This window comes from Bombus fervidus, chromosome 3 (genome assembly GCF_041682495.2).
Source record: "Bombus fervidus isolate BK054 chromosome 3, iyBomFerv1, whole genome shotgun sequence".
Classification (NCBI taxonomy): Eukaryota; Metazoa; Arthropoda; class Insecta; order Hymenoptera; family Apidae; genus Bombus; species Bombus fervidus.
The window spans coordinates 10,330,598-10,355,368 of record NC_091519.1 but is presented as its reverse complement, the minus strand read 5'-3'; the positions used below and the strand labels follow the sequence as shown (position 1 = coordinate 10,355,368).

General features: G+C 33.9%; 2 protein-coding genes across 4 annotated transcripts in view; one reads left to right on the top strand and one right to left on the bottom strand.

The window, feature by feature from the left end:
- Window positions 1-2,078, top strand: part of LOC139985544 (uncharacterized) — a 68,287-nt gene extending 66,209 nt beyond the window's left edge. Inside the window, exons 16-24 of the mRNA XM_072000045.1 lie at window positions 8-250; window positions 348-555; window positions 636-801; window positions 888-967; window positions 1,040-1,135; window positions 1,209-1,338; window positions 1,414-1,588; window positions 1,721-1,863; window positions 1,947-2,078. Coding sequence (XP_071856146.1) covers window positions 8-250; window positions 348-555; window positions 636-801; window positions 888-967; window positions 1,040-1,135; window positions 1,209-1,338; window positions 1,414-1,588; window positions 1,721-1,863; window positions 1,947-2,069 — 1,364 coding nt within the window. The 3' untranslated portion in view covers window positions 2,070-2,078. The remainder of the gene's footprint in view (window positions 1-7; window positions 251-347; window positions 556-635; window positions 802-887; window positions 968-1,039; window positions 1,136-1,208; window positions 1,339-1,413; window positions 1,589-1,720; window positions 1,864-1,946) is intronic.
- The window catches only part of LOC139985554 (monocarboxylate transporter 10), a 299,453-nt gene that overhangs the window by 213,544 nt on the left and 61,138 nt on the right, over window positions 1-24,771 (bottom strand). The window lies entirely within an intron of this gene.

Sequence of the window (24,771 nt, the reverse complement as noted above, 5' to 3'; positions counted from 1 at the left end):
CCAATAGCATTGAACGACGGAATAGATGAAAAATGTGAAGCCAACAACGAGAAACTGGCACCCCCCGAGTCGGAACAGCAGAATCGTATCAGCCAATATCTTCTGTGTTTTTCATTTTTCACCAATGTACAGGAAATATTTAAACCGGAAAAGAGTAATGATAATCTGCGAGTATTCTACGGCTTGAAAACGTTGACAATAGTATGGATTATTGTGGGGCACGTATTGATCTACTCATTTCATGTTCTGAGTAAGAAATGAATTTTAATGATGTTTCAATTTTACTACTCCGATCCGATTTCTGATCTATCATGTATTTTTTTTAATGGAGTCACTCATGTATACAGGTAACAAATGGCTTATATATATACTGGCTGAAGATTTACTCATACAACTCATAAGCAACTTCACATTTTCGGTGGATGCATTTTTCTTTATGAGTGGTTTTCTGTTGTCATATACATTTCTGAAGGAACGACAAAAATATCAGGGAATCCCGCCTATAACAAAAAGGATGAACAAATTTTTTCAAAAGATTGTCAAACGATATGTTAGGTATAGTATAGTACCAATGATTAATTAGATCCATCGATGAGATTTCGATGATGATATAAATAAATACATTAATTTCGAAGGCTTACACCTGCATATTTCGTCGTTATATTGATAGCGATATTGACTTTCACTTGGCATGATAATGTCTCAGCACTTCTTCCCGTTGAGCATCCAAATGCTAAGTGTTCCAAATATTGGTGGACTAATATACTTTACATCAACAACTTCTATAGATGGGATGAGCTAGTACGTATACTTTCTCAGATAATTTATTGCGAACATCGTTCGCGATACTACAAAAGAATCGTTTCAGAGACAAATACTGTTTGCAGTGTCTCACATGGAGTTGGTACTTGCCCAATGATATGCAGTTCTTCGTATTTGGCAGTTTTCTCCTAACTTTATCGATGACGTGAGTTTGTAATTTCGTTTTTTAATCCCTTAGTACCCAGTTTTACCCGAGCTCTAAAATCGACTGTTTCAGGCATTACAACATTGCCGTGGGTATAGGCGTTGTTACGCTAGTTTCATCGATAGGATCAGTAGTTTACACGGGGTACACTCTTAATTACCATCATACGTAAGCATACAAGATGTTTAGCACTCCTTATAACATAGGGAATTTGTAAATATACTTATATTTACTTTCCTAGGTTGGACGAACAATATAAGACGCTGTCATACTTTTATATACGACCGTGGTGTAGAATACCGCCATATCTAATAGGAATGGCCACATGTCAGCTTCTTACGAAATGCAATTACAAATTACAGTTATCAAAAGTAATACATACTGCTTGTTCGTTACACCTATATTCCTCTGCGTCTTTCAATTATGTGATTAAATTTACGTTTCAGAAAAGCTTATTCGTTGGTTGGACCTTTGCAATTTTATGTAATTTTTCGATTCTCTTCGGAGTCACGAACAGAAACATATCCTTAGGTCTCTCCGTTCTTTATATGGCCCTCAGTAGAACAGGCTGGGCATTAGGCATTGCCTGGCTCGTAGTTGCATGCACTACGAATAATGGCGGTAAATATATATTTTTCATGTTATTCAGTAATGCGTTAATGTCATTCTTCTTATTGTAAAAATACTCTTTGTGTAATGCGAAGTATTTAACGTTTTGTAAACTACACCCAAGTATATATTTTACGTTTGCAGGTATCGTGAACAAAATCTTATCGCTAGATATTTTCGTTATTTTGGGTAAATTAACGTATGGTGCTTATCTCATAAATTGTATTATTGCTCTTTCGTTATATTCGTTAGATAATTATTCTTTCTTCATGTATTTCACCAATTTTGTAAGTATGATAAGGTAGTTTCATTCGAACAATTTCAAAATAATATGAATCCTATGTAATAATAACATATTATGTTTTTTCAGAGCTATATTGCCATTGCAATGACTATTTGCAGTTTCTCTGCTGCTGTTATCCTATCTGCAACAACAGAAATGCCGTTTATATCACTCGTCCGATTGTACAATAATCCGCCAAGAATGAAATAAACATATACTGAGCTCCTTAATTGATAAACTAATGAAATTACTCTCTCAATATATGCACTTTCTCTCTCTCTCTCTCTCTCTCTCTCTCTCTCTCTCTCTCTCTCTCTCTCTCGAAATGTTGAAACATTTCAGCTTATTATGATGTTCTCTGGAACCACAATTGGGAAAATAGCGTCTCTTGTTTAACGTAGATGTCCAGCATTACCCTGTATCGTATAGTATATTACATATCTTTCTTCCTTTCTTTCCCCCTTTTTCCCGTTTCTCTTTCTGTATATTTTGTTGAAGTGATTCTCATTTCTAGGAAAACTCTACATCTTCTCTAGAATTTAGTTTTCTTAATCCTCGACGCCATTGAGTATTGTTTAGCTCTAAATCAATTTGAAGGGTCTCTCAACCTCATAGCCTTTTTTAAGAATATGTCATGCACGGATGATGTAGCGGGCTATTGACGGACCAGTTTTCGTAATTATATAAATACTCATAGGCCCATGGCTTCGAAACTTTATTATAAAGTAACACTGGTAGCGTGCGAATCTGGTCTAGCATACACTGTACTTATACCTCTACTTATACTTACTCAAATATATTTCTATTATACATACATTCACGCCTTCCACTTTATTCTATTCCAAGATAAACCTCAACATATTTCAAAACAAACTCGCATTTCAAGTGTCACGGTACTAATTCTTGATCATCGAATTTTTAATATAGCCACGCAAAATGCATTGTCTTCTACATCTCTTCCATTATATATATTCCTAAAGATCTTCCATTATTCCTATATTCTGATATATTTTACGAGCTAATCCTGAAATCCTGATTTTATGTTGTTTCGTAAATAACACGGTACTTTTTTATTAAATGTGAACGTACACGTAAAAACACAATGTATAAATTATATTCAATTTCAGAATAATTAAAACTTTAACAATTCACTCGAAGGGAACGGCTGAGTTGCTACGACCCAGTTCCCATGAGACCTATTATCTCCACAACGAACAGAATATGATATTATTAATAACAAAAGAAAAACAATAAAAAAGAATTTGATCGTGAAAATCCCGCGACTCGCCACTTTAATTAAGACGGTGTAAAATAAGAGAGGAAAAAATTAAACGATGGGACAAAGTATCGAGTGGACGAAATTTCAATCACGCTCGGATATTTGTCAAAAATGGAGAGAATGACGTAAAATTTGAACGATCTTAGAAGCATACTTTTCAATTAGTGAACAATACGATTGTCAAATAAAACGCATCTACGAGTAATTTTTTATGTTCTTTTCAGTATCTAGTTAGGCGAATGCAAATCTAAAAAACGGTCGTTCGTTACAGGATAAAAGCCCTTTCGTCGAAGAAGTACATCGTTTCAGGAAAAGATTTTTACTTTTTACGCGTGAATTACGTGACGGCAAAAGTCGGTAAAGTAACAAATCGGTCAAGACTTTACCTAGTCCCGAGTATAAACCTCGACCTTGAGACTTTCTTCGTACGTTGCACAAGAAACTAGTTCCTTCGTACGGCGCGTGTAAGAGTTACGATCGTCGTTGTCATAGTTTACCCGATCAGCTGACGCTGTTGACTTCACACGGCGCTCTTAATTTTCCCACCGCTTCAAATCCTTATCGCTAATTGCATCACGAGCTGTTTCCAATTAAATATCATGTGTTTTTTAAGCGTTGGATACCAGTGGCGTACCATCCGGAGGATTTGTTATCGGGAACGATCATTGGTTAGGAGATCGACAAGATTGCAAGCTTCTCTCTGAAAATCGCACGCTACTTTTATGGGAGAAAGTACGAAAGAACGATTCGATATCCGGAACCCGAATGAAGAATATTCACCTTTTGAGTTTCGTTTTTTTTATTGCACATGCGTGGCACAATAGCACTGTGCACTATCATGTAGAAGTAGAATACGAAGTAAGCAAATGGATATTTTAGAATTTGTATCTCGAATGTATATCTCTAACGATTCAAGTTGCAATGCGAATTACAATCAGTATGTAGCCAGTTTATACATGAAATTAAGAATTTATCTAATTAAAATAACCCGTGAAATTTACGATTTTTTATGATACAATGAAATGCAGTTCTTCGTATTTGGCAGTTTTCTCCTACAATCACTTTATCGATCACGTGAGTTTGTAATTTCTTTTGTTAATCTTTTAGTGTCTAGTTTTACCCGATCTACAAAATCGATTATTTCAGGGATTACAATTTCGCCGTGGCGTCGTTACGATAGTTTCATCGATAAGGTCACTCATTTACATGGCATACATTCTTAATTACCAACTCACGTAAGCACGCAAAATGTTCAATACTATTTATAGCCTTAGGAATATGTAAATGTACGTATACTTACTTCCTCAGAATAGATTATTCATTCTTATTCTATTTTGTAGAATACTAGTCTTTCGATTAATAAATCAATGAACAGAAGTAACTACTTTGTGTGCGGGCGCACATACACGTCGTATTCGAAATTTTCAAATATTTCATTCTGTTACGATATTCTCTGTTGAGGAATGGCATTCAATGTTTCAGGAAACATTCGTAATTATATTAAATATCTCATAATATCTAGAAAGATGAATCAATTTTGATGTAGAATTATTTGCGGAATAGTTGTAAACATAGTTCTTCATTTTCTACGTAGAAGGTTGGCTCGGAAAAAAAATGGAAACTCGCGTACATATAATTACACATCACTGGAATATGGGAAAGACTCTTTACCGTGCTATGAGTAAACCGAGGGATGTGTGAGTGTTTCGAACTGTCTCTAATACTAGCAGTTCTCTTGTTCGCTGAAAAACAGAATTCTTAGAAAACACGATTAAAAGAACGAGTAAACAATGATTCAAGTTCACCCGTAAGAAATAGATCATTACAATATTTTGCTTTCCAACTGTCGTATACTGGAATTCCATCTACGATACACACGATTTTCCACGGTTTGACACATCTCATGTTAGCGATTGGTATTTGAACAATCTGGTAATTGGAAGCAACCTGGTGTAAAGTATTTTGATACAATGATAACAGGCTATTAGCGTAGGACTATAACGAGACAGTTGTACGGTCCACTTCTGCCTGAACTCTTTCGTTTTTGCTGTATTTATGACGGCGATGATTATAACGAACACAACGATCCATGTGGAACGTTTCACATATCTGATAAATAATAATGTAATAAAATAGCGATAAAACAATCTAGAAGCTGCTAACCATAAATAAAATTCCTAACTTAATACTCATAAACATTAAATCATTCACCCACTACAATATAAGAAATTAATCTCTTAGTGCAATAGACATAACATTATTCAATAGAAAATTAGTTAAACATACGAAATGGAGAGCTTTAAATAATTTCCACTATATTGATCATTTGCCCATTAAAACATAATCTATGTGGACGGAAACATTTATCCCTGAATCTCATTTTTACCTAAATAGAACATCGATAAAATAAATTTGCCTCGCTGCAGGGAAAGAATAGCATAGTACCAAAGAAAATCACATATCAGTTTTTGATTGACAGAGTTGGCAAAATTTTTAGTGTCGAAGTTTCTATATTGTATTGATGTTTTGACCATACTTTCATTACATCGGATTATTTGCATTTAGAAGATTTATAGCGGCAAGGTGATTCTTGACCTCACGCTGCTAAATGTTTAATGTTTAATCTTACGTGGAATAAAACAGTACACTTTAAGCTGTGGTCACACGAGCATTCCAATGTTCTTCGTAACGTTCGGTCATCTCGATGCTCGTGTGACTTCAACCTCAACGTGAAGTAAAACGGAACATATATATATATATATATATTTTTTTTTTTATTATTATTTAATTTGTACTTTACAATTTGTTCAGTTGGACATTTGGTAAATTTTTCTAACTTAATTGCTAAATAACATGTGAATGGCTGCCCCCAACGGGAACCCATCTTCATTTTATTAAATTAAATGGAAAAAGTAAAATTGGAAAGAAGATGAACAGTATGTAGATATGATACAGAATCTTCTATCATTTATTTTCTCTTTGCTTTACTACGACCTATCCTTTCTACCTTTTATCCATTTAACGAAAATTCGATAATTAATAAGATCAAGAATCAATTTAATTCGATGGAATGAAGAGAGGAAAAGAAAGGATTGGTACCTTGGTGAAATTTCCAGGAAATTAGCGCAGCTAATTCCATAGAAGCACGCCCTCGTTTAGAAACTGGAAGAAATTGGGGGAACAGAGCGATCGACAGGAAAGTTGGCGAGGTTGAATTAATTCGATAATACGCCGATCATCGCGCATCACGTCCCAATTCCTCGAACGACGTGACGTCTCGAGTTTTCTGCGCTTTTCGAGCTTCCTAGCCGACCAATTGATTCACCAAGCTAGTGTGAAGGCTATGACGAAAAATTACAAATTCCAGACACGTATAAAAAGTGTGTCAATAGGTCAAAAGCGTAGCAATTTGTGCAAGTGTAGCAAATTGCAAACTACGGTTGCAAAGAAAATCCATATTTGTAATGTAAACATATATACAATAAGCTACAGCTTACAACTTGAAGAACTAGAGAAACTCAGTGAACAAATCGCAAAACCGCTGCTGTTGGCCGGGGACTTAAATAATCGCTATAATCTTTGGAGATCATCCAAATCCGCTGATGCCAGAGATAAAATAACCGGACCAATAAAAATGTTCAAACTTAACATTCTCAAACGTTAAATGTGTAGCGAGCTATAATATAATATCAGCAATATAAGCAACGAATCTCTCAGTGCAATAGAATTAGCAATACTGAACGCGATATTACCTGAACGCATAAAATAGAAAGCCTTAAATAATTTACACTATGCTGATCAGTTCACTATTGAAACATAACCCATGTAGACAGAAGCATCTCCGCTGAAATCTCACTTTCACCTAAATATGATATCAATAAAATAAATTAGTCTCGCCACAAGAAAAGCATAGTAGAACGTCTAAAAAAAAAATAAACAGATTATTAAATAAAGCCACATACGATCAGGCAAACAATTTTACAACACCGAGTATGTGCAACAAAAGCGATCCGGAAAATAGACCTTAATCATACAACACAGAGATAAATTTTTTTATTGCCTTATATTCGATTCATCGCAACAACATAAAAATAAAAACAAGTTTTGAGGAAACGTGAGAATTATTCTGAACGCGATTACGTCACGACTATCTCAGATGCGTAATTCTTCGTCCAGTGAACCTTCAACCTCGATTAATGCGATTTCATATCAATGGTGAATAATTGTGAATAATTGTTCGTGACATAGCAACAAAGATTGAATTATTTATAGGAGAAGGTTATCATACATGTTTCAATCGTTAATGGTTTAATTACCCAAAATAACTGTTTTGCGAATATAAATAATTATGAGACTTAGTTTAAATGAATGGTATAAAAAACCTACGTGTTTGATGTGAGAAGTAGATTGCTATCGGAATAAGAAGTGAAAAAAAAAAAAAAAAGGAAAAATTGCAGGTAGCTGATCATTGCAGAAGACTGTTAATTTCTTAAGCGATAGAATAAGTGTTCAATGGTCTCATAACGTTAATCAGAATTTTGTGGATTCAATTATAAAAAGTTGTACAAATGTATCGATATAAATGGATAAAAATATAAATATAGGATATAAAATAAACGTAAGAAGAAATTCTAACTCGGCGTATAAAATTTGGTGTACAATAAAGTACGAAGGACATTAGCACATAACACAAAGCTATACAGTATATCAACAGGTATCTAACCGAAACTCTTCGCAGCTTATTTCCATAAAAAGCGATCCTCAATTTCGGTCAGCGACCTCAAAGCGTCGTTCTAGCATAATATTTTGTTATCCGGATACTACATAAAACGCAGAATTTGACCTTTATTTTACATCGTATTTTTCCACACATATGAGTTTTAAACGTCGTGTATTATTTGACGAAATATGGTGTCATTCATAACAGGCAGAAATGTTCAATTTTACGCGGCATTGCGTCAACCGTCCATAAGATATCAAATGCTATGGGGTAAAAGGAAATGAATATCGTGGATGACTGTATTTGTAATACAGTAAATTTGGAACGCCAATTATCCGCATTAATTAGGAGATAAACAAGTTCCAATAAGAATCAAAACCATAGGAAATAATGCCATACTCTCGATGAACCATAGTACCAAGAGTGCAGCAACGTAATTCATCGCATAAGAGAAAATAATGGTCATTTGTATGCTTGACCATTTTTTTCAATAGAGAATTTCAATAATCCGAGTATAAATCTTATTCCAAAGCATGGAATACGGAAAAATTTCATCGTGGATATGGTTTTCCCTTTTATCATTAGCAACGATTTACGTGTCGATTCAAGCAACCACGCTAGTCCCAGTGACCATGAGGCAGGAACTTCCAGTGTACGCGGTTTTGGAAAACATCGATATTCTAAATTCCAGCAGATGTCGGGCGGAGATTGATGAATTTCGAAATGCTGTTGATAACCAGATACTTTGGGGTCTAAGAGGTAAATAGAACTTTCAAGATGTCGTAAAGAATTTTTAGTGGACAAGAACATATCCTTAAGTCTATCCATTCTTTATGTGGCCCTCAGTAGAATAGGCTGGGCATTAAATATTGCCTGGCTGGTAGTTGCATGCACTACGAATCATGGCGGTAAATCGAGTTATTTTAAGTCAGCCATCTAATGCAATAATGTCATTGTCCGTGTTGTGAAAATGCTCTTTATAACATAATACAATTTCAACGTTCTATAAATTATATGCAAATATATCTTTTATGTTTTCAGGTATCGTGTACAAGATCTTATCACTAAATATCTTCGCTCGTTTGAGTAAATTATCGTATACTATTTATCTTATACATCCTGTTCTAATAACGTCGATATATTCCCTACGTAATTATCCTTTACTCGCTGATGAGATCATGTTTGTAAGTACATACACTAATATCATTCGAACAATTTCAATCTAATGTTAGTACGACGTAATAACGTTTTCTTTATTTTTCAGAACGCTATGTTTTCTATGATAGTTCTGGTTAGTTTCATCGTCTCCATTCCGTTAATAGCAGCAGCAGAAATACCGTTTATGTCGCTCCTTCAACTATACAAGCATTTGCACAAAAGAACGAAATAAATAAATATATAGCGATATATTTCCAAGTTTTCTAATTAATAAACTAATGAAAAGAAGTCGCTCTTTCGTGCGACCGTACACATTATACGCGCAGTCGGAATTTCCAAACATCTAATACGATACTCTATGCGCGTAATGTGATTTGTTGCTTCAGGAAACATTCACAATTTTATTCAGTATTTCATAATAAAAACTTGGAGAGGAGGATCAATTTATAAAATCATTCGCACAGAAGGTGCAAATGTTCTTGTTTATCAAGTATCGTTTTGCACGTAGCGAAGTGATTCGAGTGAAAACACCAAACTTATATACAAATAATTTCACATCACTGAAAGATAAGAAAGAATGTTTGTTGTGCTATGAGCAAAGAAAGCAATATACCCTACGTAGTGCCAGCAACGTCATTAATCGACTTCCACGAGCAGTCTGTTCACGGTGACCTCTCTCGAGTTGTTCTTCGAGATATTGCTGAAACTAACAGTTTTCTTGTTCGTTAATAAACAAAACTCTTGGAGGAGACGATTAAAAAACACGTAAACAACGATTCAAGTTCACCCGTGAGAAATAAATCACAACAATGTTTTGCATACCAACTGTCGCATACTGAGTGTGAATATCTATGATACAAACTTTTCCATGATTTGATACATCTCATGCTAACGACTTGCATTAGAACAATTTGGTAACTGGGAGCAGTCCAGACAGTGCAAACAGACTGATACGATAACAACTGGCTCCATTCACATAGAACCATAACGAAACAGATTTTTATTCCATTTCTCTCTGAATTTATAACTGCGATGATTATAATAAACGTACAACGATGTTTCATATACCCGTTAAATGAAAATGTGCTAAATGTACAAAGGTATAAGCGACGAAAAATCGTGATAGCCATAGAAAGTGTGCGTTAAACGCAATGGGAACCTATCGACTTATTTGGCACACGCAGTCAATGAACTGCAAATATGCTGAGTATCTATCCAAGTTACTGCGATGTTGGTCAGAATGACCGCTTCTTCAAAATATGTTTTTAGGCTTACATATCACTTTCGTTGGACATGTATATATTTAATATAATCGTGTGCCTATGCTATTCGCTTTTTATAAGCCTTTGATGATTCTCTAATATGCATGTAATATTAGCATGGCTAGAGCTGGTAATTGTAAAAGGTTATGAATATTAAAGATACTTTAAGTTTAAAAAACGCATTATTGTCTGTCAAATACCTATACTGTCCTATTGGAATAGTGCACTGAACTTTTATGATTCTTAACTTTAATCAATCAACACTGTGAATATTTATTTATAAAATTGTCAGTGACCAATCGGTAGATACATTTTGTTAAATTAAATTGGAAAAGTAAAATTGGGAAGAAGGTGAGCAGCATGGAAATATGATATAGAATCCTCTATAATTTATTTTCACTTTGCCTTATTACGCTCTTTCTTTTTACGTTTCTTCCTTTTAATGAAAATTCGATAATTAAATAGCAAGATCAAGAGTCAATTTAATTCGTTGTAATAAAAAGAATCGGAGAAAGGATTGGAGCTTTGGTCAATTATTCAGGAAATTATCGCGGCTAATTTCACAGAGACACGTGCTTTGTTTCGAAACTGGAAGAAATTAGAAAACAAAATCATCGACAAGAAAGTTGACCGCGTCGAATTAATTCGATAATACGCTTATCGGCGAGAATCACGTCCCAATTGCTCGCACGACGTGACGTTCCGAGTTTTGCGAGTCTTTGCAACTTCCTAACCGACCAAATTGATTCAGCTATCGAAGCTGATGAGCTACATAGGACGAAGACTATTACGACAAGAAATTAAAATTTCGAGACACACATAATCGGTGAAAGATCAAAGCGAAAGAAGGTTTGCCTAAAGAAGAATTTTTTCTATCAGAGTCGGGAAAATAGAAATAAATTTAACATACGTCGAATTTGATATCTGCGACGAAAATTGATATTTTCGGGATTTGAAGAGTTGACATTTAGAATTGCGAAAATTTGAAAGTAATAGAACTTCGAGTACTAGCAATTTTGGAAATTCGGAAATTTAAAAATGTGAAGATTTGGAAGATTTGAAATATCGAGAATTAAGAAATCTAAAGACTTGCATCTTCTGAAATTTAGACTTACAATTTTCCATTTCGAAAACTTTCAATACCTTGAAATTTCCTCGAATAGCAACGCCTATACACGTAACTGGTAAAATACTTTACACTTAACCGTAAAAGCATCTATTTCAAATTTTCACGAGATATCGGGAGAGAATACCAAGGTACGAATTACGTGTCTTGACATTTAACGTGACAGTCAAATACGTTCGTAACTCTGAACAGGAAAACGAAGCGTCTCAAGCGAGACGAAACTTTGCTTAACTCGTCGAATCATCGAATAACTTCGCGCCGTGATCCTGCTTCTGTTAATTTGTCAACTCGAGAATACACTCTCAACCAGATAAACGTGACAGGAAATGATATGTGAATCCGACACGACTGTGTATTTCAACTTCTAACCATATATTGTACATAATTCTGTTGCAACATTCCTGGGCAAGCACGTGCATCTTTGATCAAATTGTCGACAAGACAAATTCACTTCAAACTTGGATATCTATATTAATTCCATTTCCTTTTAAAATTCCGCTTCCGATGGATCAAATTGTTCTTAGAGGAAATTAACAGTTGAAAAGGTGCTATCCCAGTTTGAAAATTATATTATTAACGTTAGAGTGAGTCATAAAATTATTCATGCAAACAAATATATGACAAGAAAGGAACGAAGCAATAAGGAAATAAAGAAATTTTTAATATTTTTTTAGTTGGAATACTGATACGTAGTTAAGGGTCCGAAGAGTAATAAAATAATAAAAGATGCGTACGAGAAAATTTATGGTTTGTAATTATGAAAAAAAAAAGAACGGATTGTGATAAATTTTTGCATATATCCGCGTGAAGAAATTATTGGTACATTTTATAAATCTATATTTGACAGAATGATCTTTTTATTTTATATCGTATCGTTTCTATTTTTTTAAATTTAGATTAATTATAATTACAAGAAAAATTACTAATAAAAGTTAAAATCTTAATTTATCTGGCATGCAAATTTTCCTTAATGTACAAGTCATTTATGAGAAACATCTTTTTACCGTTTCACTCACTGACCACAAGAAAACTTCAGAAAATACTTCCACGTTCCTCATCGTCTAGTCAGAATGTTTGTTAGTTTACCTTAAAATCGAGATTTCTCAGAGATTGAAGCAACGCGTGGCAAAATATTGATTCTCCGTCTTCTATCAACATAAACTCGTGCGAAAGCGTAGTGGTGGCCGGCTAGGAAAGCAATTTCCATAATCAACGAGCAATTTGTTACAAAATTTTGCATCTACCCTTGCTCTGCTTCAGACTCAACTCGAACCAACGAATCGTAGCGAGAAATAGAATAACTTACACGTCATTATATCGCGCTATGGAAATATATCAGAATACAAAAAAAAAAGAAGTTATTTTATACTTATCGAATTAGAAATATAGAAAAATTTGTCGTATGAAATTATTCTGTAAACTTCGTAAAATCGTAAATTACATGGAAATAGATAGAGCTACGTAAAAAACGAGATACACGTGATTAGAAAAAGAACGAACCAAATAAATCCATAAAACTTCCTGGCAGTCGGAATTTTTTAAAAAGCAGAATCTGATTTGTAACGCGTCGTAAAGCGTGAAATAGCTTGAATAAAGCTACTTGAAGCGTTCTAACCTAGAAGTTCGGAAAAAGGGAGGAAACCCAACGGAAACAGGAAGCGTCAGGGTGGATATCGTACGAGTATATCCGACGCCGGTTTTCTGATACAATGCGCGATGAAAGGGTCGCTGAAAAGTGGCGATGTTAAGTGGCCCTCCCCGTGTATTTGCTAGCGTACAATGGGAATTACTTTGTCGAGACTCTTGCCCGTCCCCAAGTCATCGCCGTCTGCGTGCGAATGACTCTTGTATCGACATCCTCGAACTTTCCTCTCTCCATTCTCTCCCTTCCACTTCTTTTCTTCTTCGTACAGAACACGAAGTATAAACTACCAATTCCAAAATTTTTATATATAAGCGTGAGCATTATAAAGAGAAGACGAGATGGTTGCATAGTTGTATTGCGATCTTTTCAAGAAATATTGGATATTGTTCTTGGATATCGTGAAAGATATTGGATATTGTGTCTGAGAAGGGGTTGCACGATAGTTTAGTGCGATATTCGACATCGTAGTAATATATTTTTGCATAGAAAATAGTATAAATTACAATTCTGATTTATTTATATTCTTGTTTCGATTTATATTAATTTACTCCAAAACATGGAAAGATGGTACAAAAATACTTTGAATATCTTTAGGTACACGTGTACTGTGAATTTTTTCACCTTCAAATTTTACATGAATACATAAACATTCTATACTTGTTGCCATATAACTAGGTGCGTATGTGATTAATATCAATCTTACGAACTACAGCTATTTCAACAGGAAAGCACATTCGAATTGTAGAATGCTATAAAAAATGTCAAACATCGTCGAGTTTTATTTTCTATATATAAATAATATTCTGATTCATATCGGTGGAAATATCCAAAATGCGATCGGAAAATACCTTGAAACTACCGGACAATAATATTAAAAATTTCAAATATCATCAACTTTTACTTTCTGAGAACCCATCCAATATAATCCATATTTTTTATCGACGAAATAGCTGAAAACTGTATCGAGGTTGTATTTTGAGCGACGTTCGGGTCACCGATTTTCTCCGATCTTCTCCGTTTAATCGTTTCCGTTTTTCACAATTTCAATTTGTTACCACGACCGCGCATAATTTTCAATCATTTTCGCCTCCTGGAAATCACGATCGATCCCTGACGGTATACCACGCAACCACCGAAACATCGACGATGTTAATTAATAAATAAACGGTTGATTGCAGCGTGAATCCATTTTAATTAAAATCGAGATAGATCCGTCGATTTGCACGCGTTCTCTTTCCTTCTCTCTTTTTACATCTTGTACATCTACGGATCGCGTTCGGAATAGTCGATTTCAATGCTTTCTAATAAACCAATTCTATTGTTTATCAGACACTGACTGTTTGCTTTTTCAATTAATAAAAGTACGCGAATGTTTTCCATAGTACAGTTGTTTACTTTTATTGAAATAGCAAGATACTTTTGTTTTGTTATGTTTCATTTTGTCATAGCTTTTATTCTAATTTATTATGTGTAATATATCTAGGTTTACAGTAAAGATCGATAATTATAGTAATCATTTAGAAGAAAGAGTTCAGGAAAGGATTGGTGACAATTCAAATACAAATTGTCGAAGAAAATTAGCTATTTTACCATATAATTAGTTACCCAATTACTTGACACGACGGATCAGATCCGCAGACTAAAAAGGAAATACCCCTTAGATTGGAACATTAGATTCAACTAGAATCAAACATACTATAAACTTTTATAATCCAAGTTACAGTACCACGCCAAATAAATTTACTTAAAATTCTGTATGAGAATTGATTGTAAATAATCGACTAAATAAAAAAAAAAAAAAAATAAATGTTACCGTATGAACCAATCACTGTTTCTTTATCTTCAAATCTGCGTAAACGTAAAAATAGAGATTCGTCCGGTTCTTTAAATACTATGGCAAATACTAAAAATACTTTTGAGCTTCCGGACATTCTTGCATATTATTATTACTATTTATTACGTTAATTAATTCCATCAGCCTAGAAATGAATTTGTAATTTCTTTCATTCATCTTTCCATATTTAAAATAGCTGCTTTTTCACTTAACCTATTCTACTCTTACATTCTTGCATATTATATGGGTTTTATACATCCTTCCGCATTAAAATTTCTCATATACTCGTATGCAATCGCAGTCTATATATATATATATATAACATTCTCAAGAAAGTAAAACTTTACTCATAAGAACCTGTTATAACTCCAAAACTAATGATATTTAAATTCACGTATTTATTAATATTTTTGCTTGCTCTGACAAATAGTACATTCTTCTGAAATTTAATCCCAACATTTTAGAATTATATTTTCTTTTATATTTCTTTTCTTTTTCTTTTTTTTTTTTAAACCTTCTCTCAGCTATCAGACACTATTTTAATGACATAGCAACGAAAGGGGCACGTAAACAGGAGCATCGATAATCCCGATGTCAATCGATAACCAGAGCCTCGTTGTTCAACGACGTTATATTATTTATTCGCTCTCGTTCACTTTCTAATTAAAATCTTCGTTTCGATGTCGTGTAAATTATCACGCGTCAACAATCACGATAATAACGATGAATGTCTGCTGGTTTTCTTGCCTCTTCCATGCGAAATGCCAGTCAGAGATCGAATGGAATATAGAATCGTTTTGCGATGACTGTGATTGTGTTCCAAGAAATATTGGAAATATTTGCCAATGGATGGATGTTTCGAGATAGGAACGCGTAATGTTAGAAAATAAGAGGTGGATTTTCAAGCATTCCTCTCAGTTGACTGATTTACGTGCGAATTGTTTATTATTTTGAAATATGAACTAGTAGTTTAAATGAAGCTACCAATAATAACGTGGTAAACTAAATAAATGACCAGGGTATTTACAAATATAACTAATATTGTATAATTGTCGAATATTGAAGATACATCTTTTTGCTGTAGCTGAAGTTTATCGCTAATCCATTTCTAATTCAATTTAGAACTAGCATAAATATGATGTCATTGAAGAACTTGTATGTCTTATAAAGGAACAAAACCTGTATCAAAATAATAAATATTTCATCAGAAAAAAATTACACAAATCGGAGACAGAATAAAGATTCGTAGATTACAAAAGATATTTGATACCACGATTTGTGTAAAATTATATTGGGCTGGAAACTAAGTGATTGCGGATTTTGTCATTACCACCTAAGGATAAAATGTGCAATCACTTAGTTGCCAACCCAATAGAATCTAAATTAGAAGAAAGAACAGCGACGAAAAAGATATTAATTGAGTGTTTTCTCTCTGCTTGTATAACCGTAGTGTTGAAAAGCACGATACAATAACATAAATTGATTGGAAAGAATTTTAAATCAGGTATTGTATCAAAGCACCATCGACTCTTAACGTGTTCAATTTAACAACTAAATTAAACGCTCTTAACAAAGAATATTTTTATTGAAATCACATGTCGTCGAATCAACGTTCACGCGAACTCCAGCTAAGTATTAAGTTGTAGTATTAGACTTGAGAAACAGAATTCTAGCGATAAAAAGGAAACAGCCCACACAGCTTCATTTACGTTCGTCGCGTGCACGTGTATACAAACATAGAAATATTTTTAATATTTCCGCATTGCAAAAATTACTTTACAAATGGAACAAGAAATTTTATTAAACAGGATCATCCTTTACGATTAAAACTAAAAGGAAGCGAAGCTTGTATGCTCATAATGCAATATTTTCGCAGAGGTAAAAAATTCTTTGTTAGTGCTATGAAGTTTTTGTAAAAGTTGGCGAAAACTGACAGTTTTTACAGCCAGTAGAACGACGACTGAAACCTCCCTCAGTTTTATACGAATAGCCATTTCAATTTGCATAAGATCCCAGATATACATACAATAGTATAGCATACAATAGCGATCGATTTCACTTGCAACAGAATATTCGTATGAATCTAATTCAGCTTTCAGACTTCGTTTCATATATAGTGGCTAGAAAAATATTTGCATACCGTTGTCTTATCATAGCGTCTATTAGGTTGTCCGAAAGGTTTCTTTCGTTTTATGAGGAAATAATAGACGCACAACGTTTTTTGTTTTATATTATTTTCTCGAATTACGTACGATCCATTTTGTTCTGTCGAGATAAACACCGCGACAATTCACACACTTGGTTTCACGTCTGTATGAAGGTGCACTATTGTAAAAAACACATTTGCGAAAGAAAGACACATTTCGGACAACCTAATATTTCAATTCTACACCAGTCCTGTAAAATCCCAGCACAATATTACGATCGAAAATATGAATTTTGATGCATTTATGCAAAATTAAAGGATACAAAATTGTATATCCAATGTGCAAAAATATATAAAATACGAAGAAGAAGAAATATAAAAAGCTTGTTAACACGACACTATAATGTTTAATAAAGTTTAATAAAGTACCATGTTGGTGAATTAGTTTTGTATAGGAAAAAACATAATAAAGAAAGAAAGAAAAATATGTAGATGATTGAATTCATAATACTTTTCCTATTTCATGCCAACCTTCTGACTAAACTTGTAAAACAATATGATACTAACGCAAAATGATAATGTGTATCTGGAAACAGATAATTTGGACATTTGGAAACATAATTTGGACATTTGGAAACAGATAATTTGGACATTTGGATTAACCGGTCAGATCCATTTTCAACTTATCACGAGCGGACGCTGATATCGAGTTAACCAGAATGGAGTTACTTCAAAAGCGTTTCACTGCTAGGAAGACTGTTTTATCGTGTTTGCGTCCCTGTTGTTCGAAATTGTTGAATCTGAGACTCTCGTAAAGAGGATAGCAGAAGGACAGAACTAGGATGTGATCGATGGACTGCAGTAGCAACATGAGAAAGAGACTTGTAAAAGAGATTTGGAATCTCTATGTTGTAGCTTTAAAATCTCTGGAAATTGGATCTTAATTCAATTTAATCTCCAGCCTCAGAACGTTAGAATTTAATCCGAATTTTTAGTATTTTAAATCTCAAGAAATGGAGTTTTAGTCCTTGGAAATGTTGCGTTTTAACTTTCTAGATCATGCGTATTATATCTCAAAAACTTCGAAATTGAAATCTTGCACTTGATTCTTAAATAATGGTCTTAAATATTATCAAATCGTTTACAGTTTAAAATATAAACTTTGTATAACTTTTTCGTGTACGAATTATTCTCATTGTCTTAACCTGTCGTCTATGAAGAAGCCTCTCAAAAGTCAAACGGATCAACTTTACTTTTTATTAATTTCATTACGCAAGCATACGATTAATATTCAATTGTCAAGAAATAAATAATTTATTTAAGCCAGTTTATTGTAAGACGATGACATAAATATAAAATCAATTTATGGGATTGATCAATGTTGTTTCCCACTTTTTCGCCACTTTGTGTGTTAAATCGCCAATTTTAAATATTTACCTACCAATACATCTAACAGCTGCTAAACTTCTTTGGTTAAATTGTTACTCTATCTGAGTTTAATTTATATAAATGAAGAATAATTAATTCAATTACAATGTGACTCATTTGACTATTTTTTCGCATCATTTTATAAATTTTCGAATTATCTTCTAGCAGAAAAGAAACTAGTTATCAGACTGCAAATTTATAATAGCCTAAGCGATTCCCATTCCTTCAATTCCGACCAGAAAATTAAGTATTTTTCTCATCAACCGTTCCAGGCGCTCCTCGAAATAACGAATTAAAGAAATCATTTAATTCCTGACAGAGTTCCATCTTCCTTCCTTTTCCCCTAGCAAGAGCAACGAGAAAACGAAGGTTAATAATTTCATATAAAACAGCATCGTGAAACCATTGGTATATAATCGAGAACGATCTGCGCTATGAGAATCGTCGACTCGTAAAACAAAAAAAAAAAAAAAAAGAAAATAGCAATTAGCTCTTTTTATAGGAATTAATCGATTAACTCATTTAAATTTTCGATTTTCTATAATAATAGAGGATATTATATAGAAGTATTGATTATTCTAGTATATTTAAATTATAAAAAATAGATTGATTTATGACAAGATCATATTATCGTTTACCAGAAGAATAATATCTAGATATTCTCCAAAATTAATTGTACAGGTAAGCTGTTTTCAAAAATGAGAGTTTCATTATTCCATGAAATTATTTTGTAATAAAATTATTTTATAAAAATGTTACGATTCAAAAACTGTTTCTCTTTTTTTAATAATAGTAAACGTTACACTGTGCAACATTTTACAAAATTTTGATAAAGACGATAAAGATCTAAATACTATTAGCAAGATTAAAAAATGAAAGAAAAATTTTCTCACTGCTACATACACAGCTAATCGTATCTTCCTTATACTATATACTGTACATATACTAAATATCTTCCATCTAAAATCTACTTCTACGTCGTAAAAATTTACACAGATTATCGGCCAAAAATTTGCAGTTGATCGTCCATAGTTGAAAAATGTAGTTCGTCGTTAAATATCCAGCAAAAACTAAACAATACGACATTCAAGATTCGAGTAACGAATATCAAAGAAAGCTACTTAAACGTATTCGAATAACAATGTGAACTGTCTTCACAGATCCATAGCGAGTTTTAATTTTTAGAAATATACAGAAGTTAACTATAAACGCGAACTATATCCAATTGATTTATGCGAATAAAATTAAAAGTCAATACAAAATCGACGAAATAATGTTCAAGATTCGAGCAACAAATGAAAAATAAAACCGCTCGAATGATTTTAAACAACACCGTGAATCAATTTTTCTATTCCACGGTAAAACTCCCTAGCATTCGCTGTTTCTACAGAGTCGAAGCATGGCGCGTTTTTAACGCATCTATCGATCATCAGTGGCCAATTAACCCCGTAGGCCGGGCCACCGGTTAATTGGAACAGTACGCATTGAAATGCGCATTCACCTGCGACACGCACGCGTCGTCCTTCCGGAAATCGCTAATTAGCTGGTAAACTGGGGCCCCGACCAATCGCGATATCTTGAACGTCAAACGCCACGGATTACCGAAATTCGCGATAGAAACAGAGGAGATCGCATTATTCCCTAGGGCGCGTGCTCATTATCGTTCGACAACGACCACACAATGCGATTCGAACGATCCAAATAGAACAATGTTGGTTTAGCTACACAATTTCTGTTTCCACGATTAGTCCACGTAGATTGTAAGCTCCGTATATATCGAGAAAAATGAAGATGAAGCTTACAGGAACTATTTGGTTGGCAATTAGGTGGTAATGACAAAATTCGCAATCACTTAGTTGCCAACCTAATATCATTCGTTATTATCGTTAGGATAGGGGGTTGTTTCTTACGATAGAAAATATTGTACATTACTTTTATAATTATATACTATTATTATATATATAACTATTTTATTATTATATATTGTATATTGTATATAATATTGTATATTATTATAGAAAATCGAAAATTTAAACCAGTTAACCGATTAATTCCTATAAAAAGAGCCAATTGCTATTTTCCTTTTTTGTTTTACGAGTCGACGATTCTCATAGCGCAGATCGTGAAAATGCCTATATTTATTTGATATAACTGCAATAAGAGTAAGAATGTTAAAGGAAAGATTTCGTTAAAAAGTATCTTTTTATTAAGTATCCTAGTACAGAGAAAATACTAGCCTATTATTTGAATAATCTAAAAAATGCCCGAAACGAAGCTGTTTAAGGATATCTATGTTTGTTTGATATAATTCCAATAAGGTTAAAAATGAATAAGATACGCGATTAAATTATATAGAGGCAAACAGGGGATGAAAGAAAATTGAAGGGAAAATTTTACTTAAAAGCGTTCTTGTTTAAATTAAATTAATGTATTAAATTAAAAAGAAAATCCGAAACATCTCTCGTCAATAAATAAATAAAAGAAACCCACAAACCAATTTCTGCTTTAAGAATAACGATAATAGAAATGTCGAATGAAACTAAACGACGTTCCTAAATATTAAGAGGACTCGACGACTGACGATTCAATCGTAGAACGGCAGAGGCGTCGAAATTGTAACGAACGAGCGTGGAACAGCGACCTGGTCGTCGAAACGATGTCACGTCGCACGTGCCTTTGACAGATATCGTTTTCTCGGTCGTCCGGCGTTCCAACGATTCCCCGGTGATCGGTGCACCGGTAAAAACGGCCGAGGAACGAGACGCCCGGTGCTCGATGAGTTGCCGCACGCGCGCTACCCGAACTCCGATCGAAACAACCAATTTCCGGAGACGTCGTCGGTCGCGACGTCGACCTAATGGCTCGTCCGACTCCTCGTTACGATGGAATCTAGTCGGACGCGACTGGAATCGAACGGAAACTGCGAACAAGAGAACTGTTGCACGAAACGATCCTCGGTTTTTGCCCTTGCAGGATGCATTTCGAAGCACTGAAATTTATCTCACGAGCTTCACTTTGAACGGTTGATAATCTTCGTGGCCATGAAATTAATTATGAAGTGAGACATTTGTGATATAAATAATTAAAGGATGAGAGAAAGCAATGGTAATAGTAATATGATATATAATAATATTAAAGGTCCAGCAATTACCATTGCGAAAATATAGAATTCACATTTTAACATTTAACAGTTTTCTTTGAAAACTGTTGAAAAGAATACATATCATACATAAGCATAATTTGTAATTTTCACATCTCACTATTTCATTATTTACAAGAAAAAATATCTTCAGCAGAAACTCAATCATAACTTCATACTACACTCTTATACCTAAAAGACAACATTCGCCTGCTGAATTAAACAAACACCTTAACTTCGACAAAAACGAAAACCCATCATTTAATAACTTCCCAATAAAGTTTACCAACCTCAACACCTACAATCCAATCTTCATATTCTTAATCAACAACTGTACGCGCTGACTTTCACAAATTATCATTACCAAAATATACTATTTACATTTTACGATTTAACAACTTCCCAAAGAACATCGCTAAAAATCCATTTATCATCTCATCTAATAATACCGAAAATTTAATATTTTATGATAAGTAAAATCATGTTAAAATCTGGCTCATTGGCAGATGATCTAACTTAAACATGCAGAGTAAAATAATGCTATATAAAGCCATATTAAAACCTGTTTGGACCTATGGGATCCAACTATGAGGAACAGTGAGTAATTTCAACATAGAAATTCGCCAACGATTCCAATCAAATAGATGCATCTTGGTATGTTACCAACGAAACAATACATCACCATATTAAGATACCCACAGTTAAAGAAGAAATATCCAAATTCAGTAACAGATATAATATAAGAGTTAACAACCAGCAAAACCCATTAGTTACCTAATTACTTGACACAATGGATCAGATCTAAAAATCAGACTAAAAAGACAATACCCTTCAGATTTAAGCATTAGATTCAACTAGAATCAAACATGCTATAAACTCTTATAATCCAAGTTACAGTACCACGCCAAAATAATTTGAAAATTTATAATTCTCAATGAGAATTGATTGTAAAAAGTCTGCCAAAAAAAAAAAAAAAAAAAAAATCTGAGCACATCTGGACTTCAACGTTCATCTGCTTAATCGTACGCTCAATTCTTTCCAACTTTCATGTATTCTCATCAGCATCGACCCAAAATACAGGGATTTCTCATTGTGTGTGAAGAAGCAGAGGCATCAAACATGCGTTGGCGTCTCGGGAGAAGCAGAATATTTGCCTTCCGTCACAGTGTGCACTATGTCTGGCGCATAACAACACGCAGCTAACAGCTTCCTGTAGGTTCTCTTGAGCTGGTGCAATCAAGGGAACGAGGGGAATTAACAGGGGGAACAGGGCTCGTTCACAACCTCGCGATCTGCATCTTGTTTGCGGATGGGCGATCGAACGTTTCGTAAACACAGGGAAATTCGCGAAATCCCTTCGGCTGTAATCCGTTCGAGAACGTTATCCAATGCTTCCACCTGCACGTGATCAATCGACCACCTTGTGTTTTATCCACGTGTTTAATTTAATAGCCTTATACGATCAAATGATCTTCTGATCCTGATAGAAGATTTTCAAACGTGCTTCTCAGTTATTCCTAACTGTTAGAATCATCGACGTTGGTTGTATAAAATTTGTATCGAAGAAATTGAAACGATTAATCGATAGACTCAGGATTTTCATGCAAAATTTTTTAGGCGATAAGTGAAAAGTTTTATCGATGTACACAATATGAAGAAGTATATGAAATATCCAAAGTACAACGCCTGCTATAATACTCGATAGATAAGATAATTATCTACTTTTCTTTTAACTGCATTTTCAAAAGTATGAATTTGCATAACAAATCCGCAGCGTAGTAATCAATCTAATCAAGCCTTGTATTCTAAATTTCAACTTTCAACAATTAAGCTTCTCGCGGGATACACCGATACATTTCGGAGCTTTTTTACATTTTTCAATTGTTTTACTGAGCAATTTATCAATCCCTTGAAGGATTGATCGAAAAAACTGTTGGGCGAATAAAAAACGAAGTGGAAAGTAATTTATCGCAGGATTAGTGTTCAATATTTCAAAAAACGAATGATTTACTTCAACACGTTCTTCTTTTCAACTTGTAAAATTGATCGTTGTAACTATCTTACGAACAGCTCCATCATGAAACGTGATCATTCACTGTGAAACGCAACTTCCATTAGATAATTCTAATGCGGGTTCCTCTAATTCCTTTCTACTTAAATAAAAAGCCTCACCTAATTTTAATAATGTTACGTCCAAAGGAAACTTCTGAAGTAGCTCGGATAAGCACAGGGAAATTTCTAATTTTCTCCACTCTGGGAATTTCAGTCGCGAATGAAACGAAAAGAAACAGAAGAAGAAGAGAAATTCCTGTGACGGTGTGTCATGGGCGAATGTGTGAGGCAGCGTTTCACTAAATCGAAAAGAGTTAATTGAGACGATTATAGTAGCCTATAATTTTCGCGTGTAAATATGCGATGATCGTCGAGCCGACGTTAATCGATACATAGAATCGGCCTCGAAACGTTTGTAGTACGGCAATCAACTCATTTCGTCGGCTTTTGGTACTTAGCCGTGCTTCCGATTGGTCGTGTATTTGATCAGCTGCAGATCAACGGGAAATAGAGATTAGCGGCCAAGCACATTTACGTGTTTTTGCCTGACTCTGCCAAAATCATGATTCTGATACTTGTCATCAAAAATTCCCACTATTTAAATGCAATTGCTATCCACACGAAACGGGAGACACGTGTTTCTTTATACATTTATGACAGCGTTTAATTAAATAAAATTTCAATTCCCCTTCGGATGTGTCCCTTTCGTTTTCTGAAATTCAATTATAAGAATGAACTTATCAATTTGAGTTGAAAATTGGATACTGCATTAATTTCTCTAGAGATACTGGCACATGTATGTTCAGCATGATTCCCAGTAATATGATGATTACAATGTGCTGTTCATATAAATTTGTATTTTCATAAATACAAGTGAAGAAATAGGATTTAAATTGAGGATATTTTTTACACGTTAAATATGGTATCTATTATTTCGAAACTGAAGACAAGTGAAACCTTATCATTTATGCTAAAGTATTAAGTATTTCAGTCTTCGAGAATTCGGGATTAACATAAAGTTTATTTAAATCAGATTAATTTGAAGCTACAGTTTCATCTGAATTGAAATGATACATTTTATTCTGTTTGATTTGTTTCAATGAAGTATATTCTAACTTGCAAT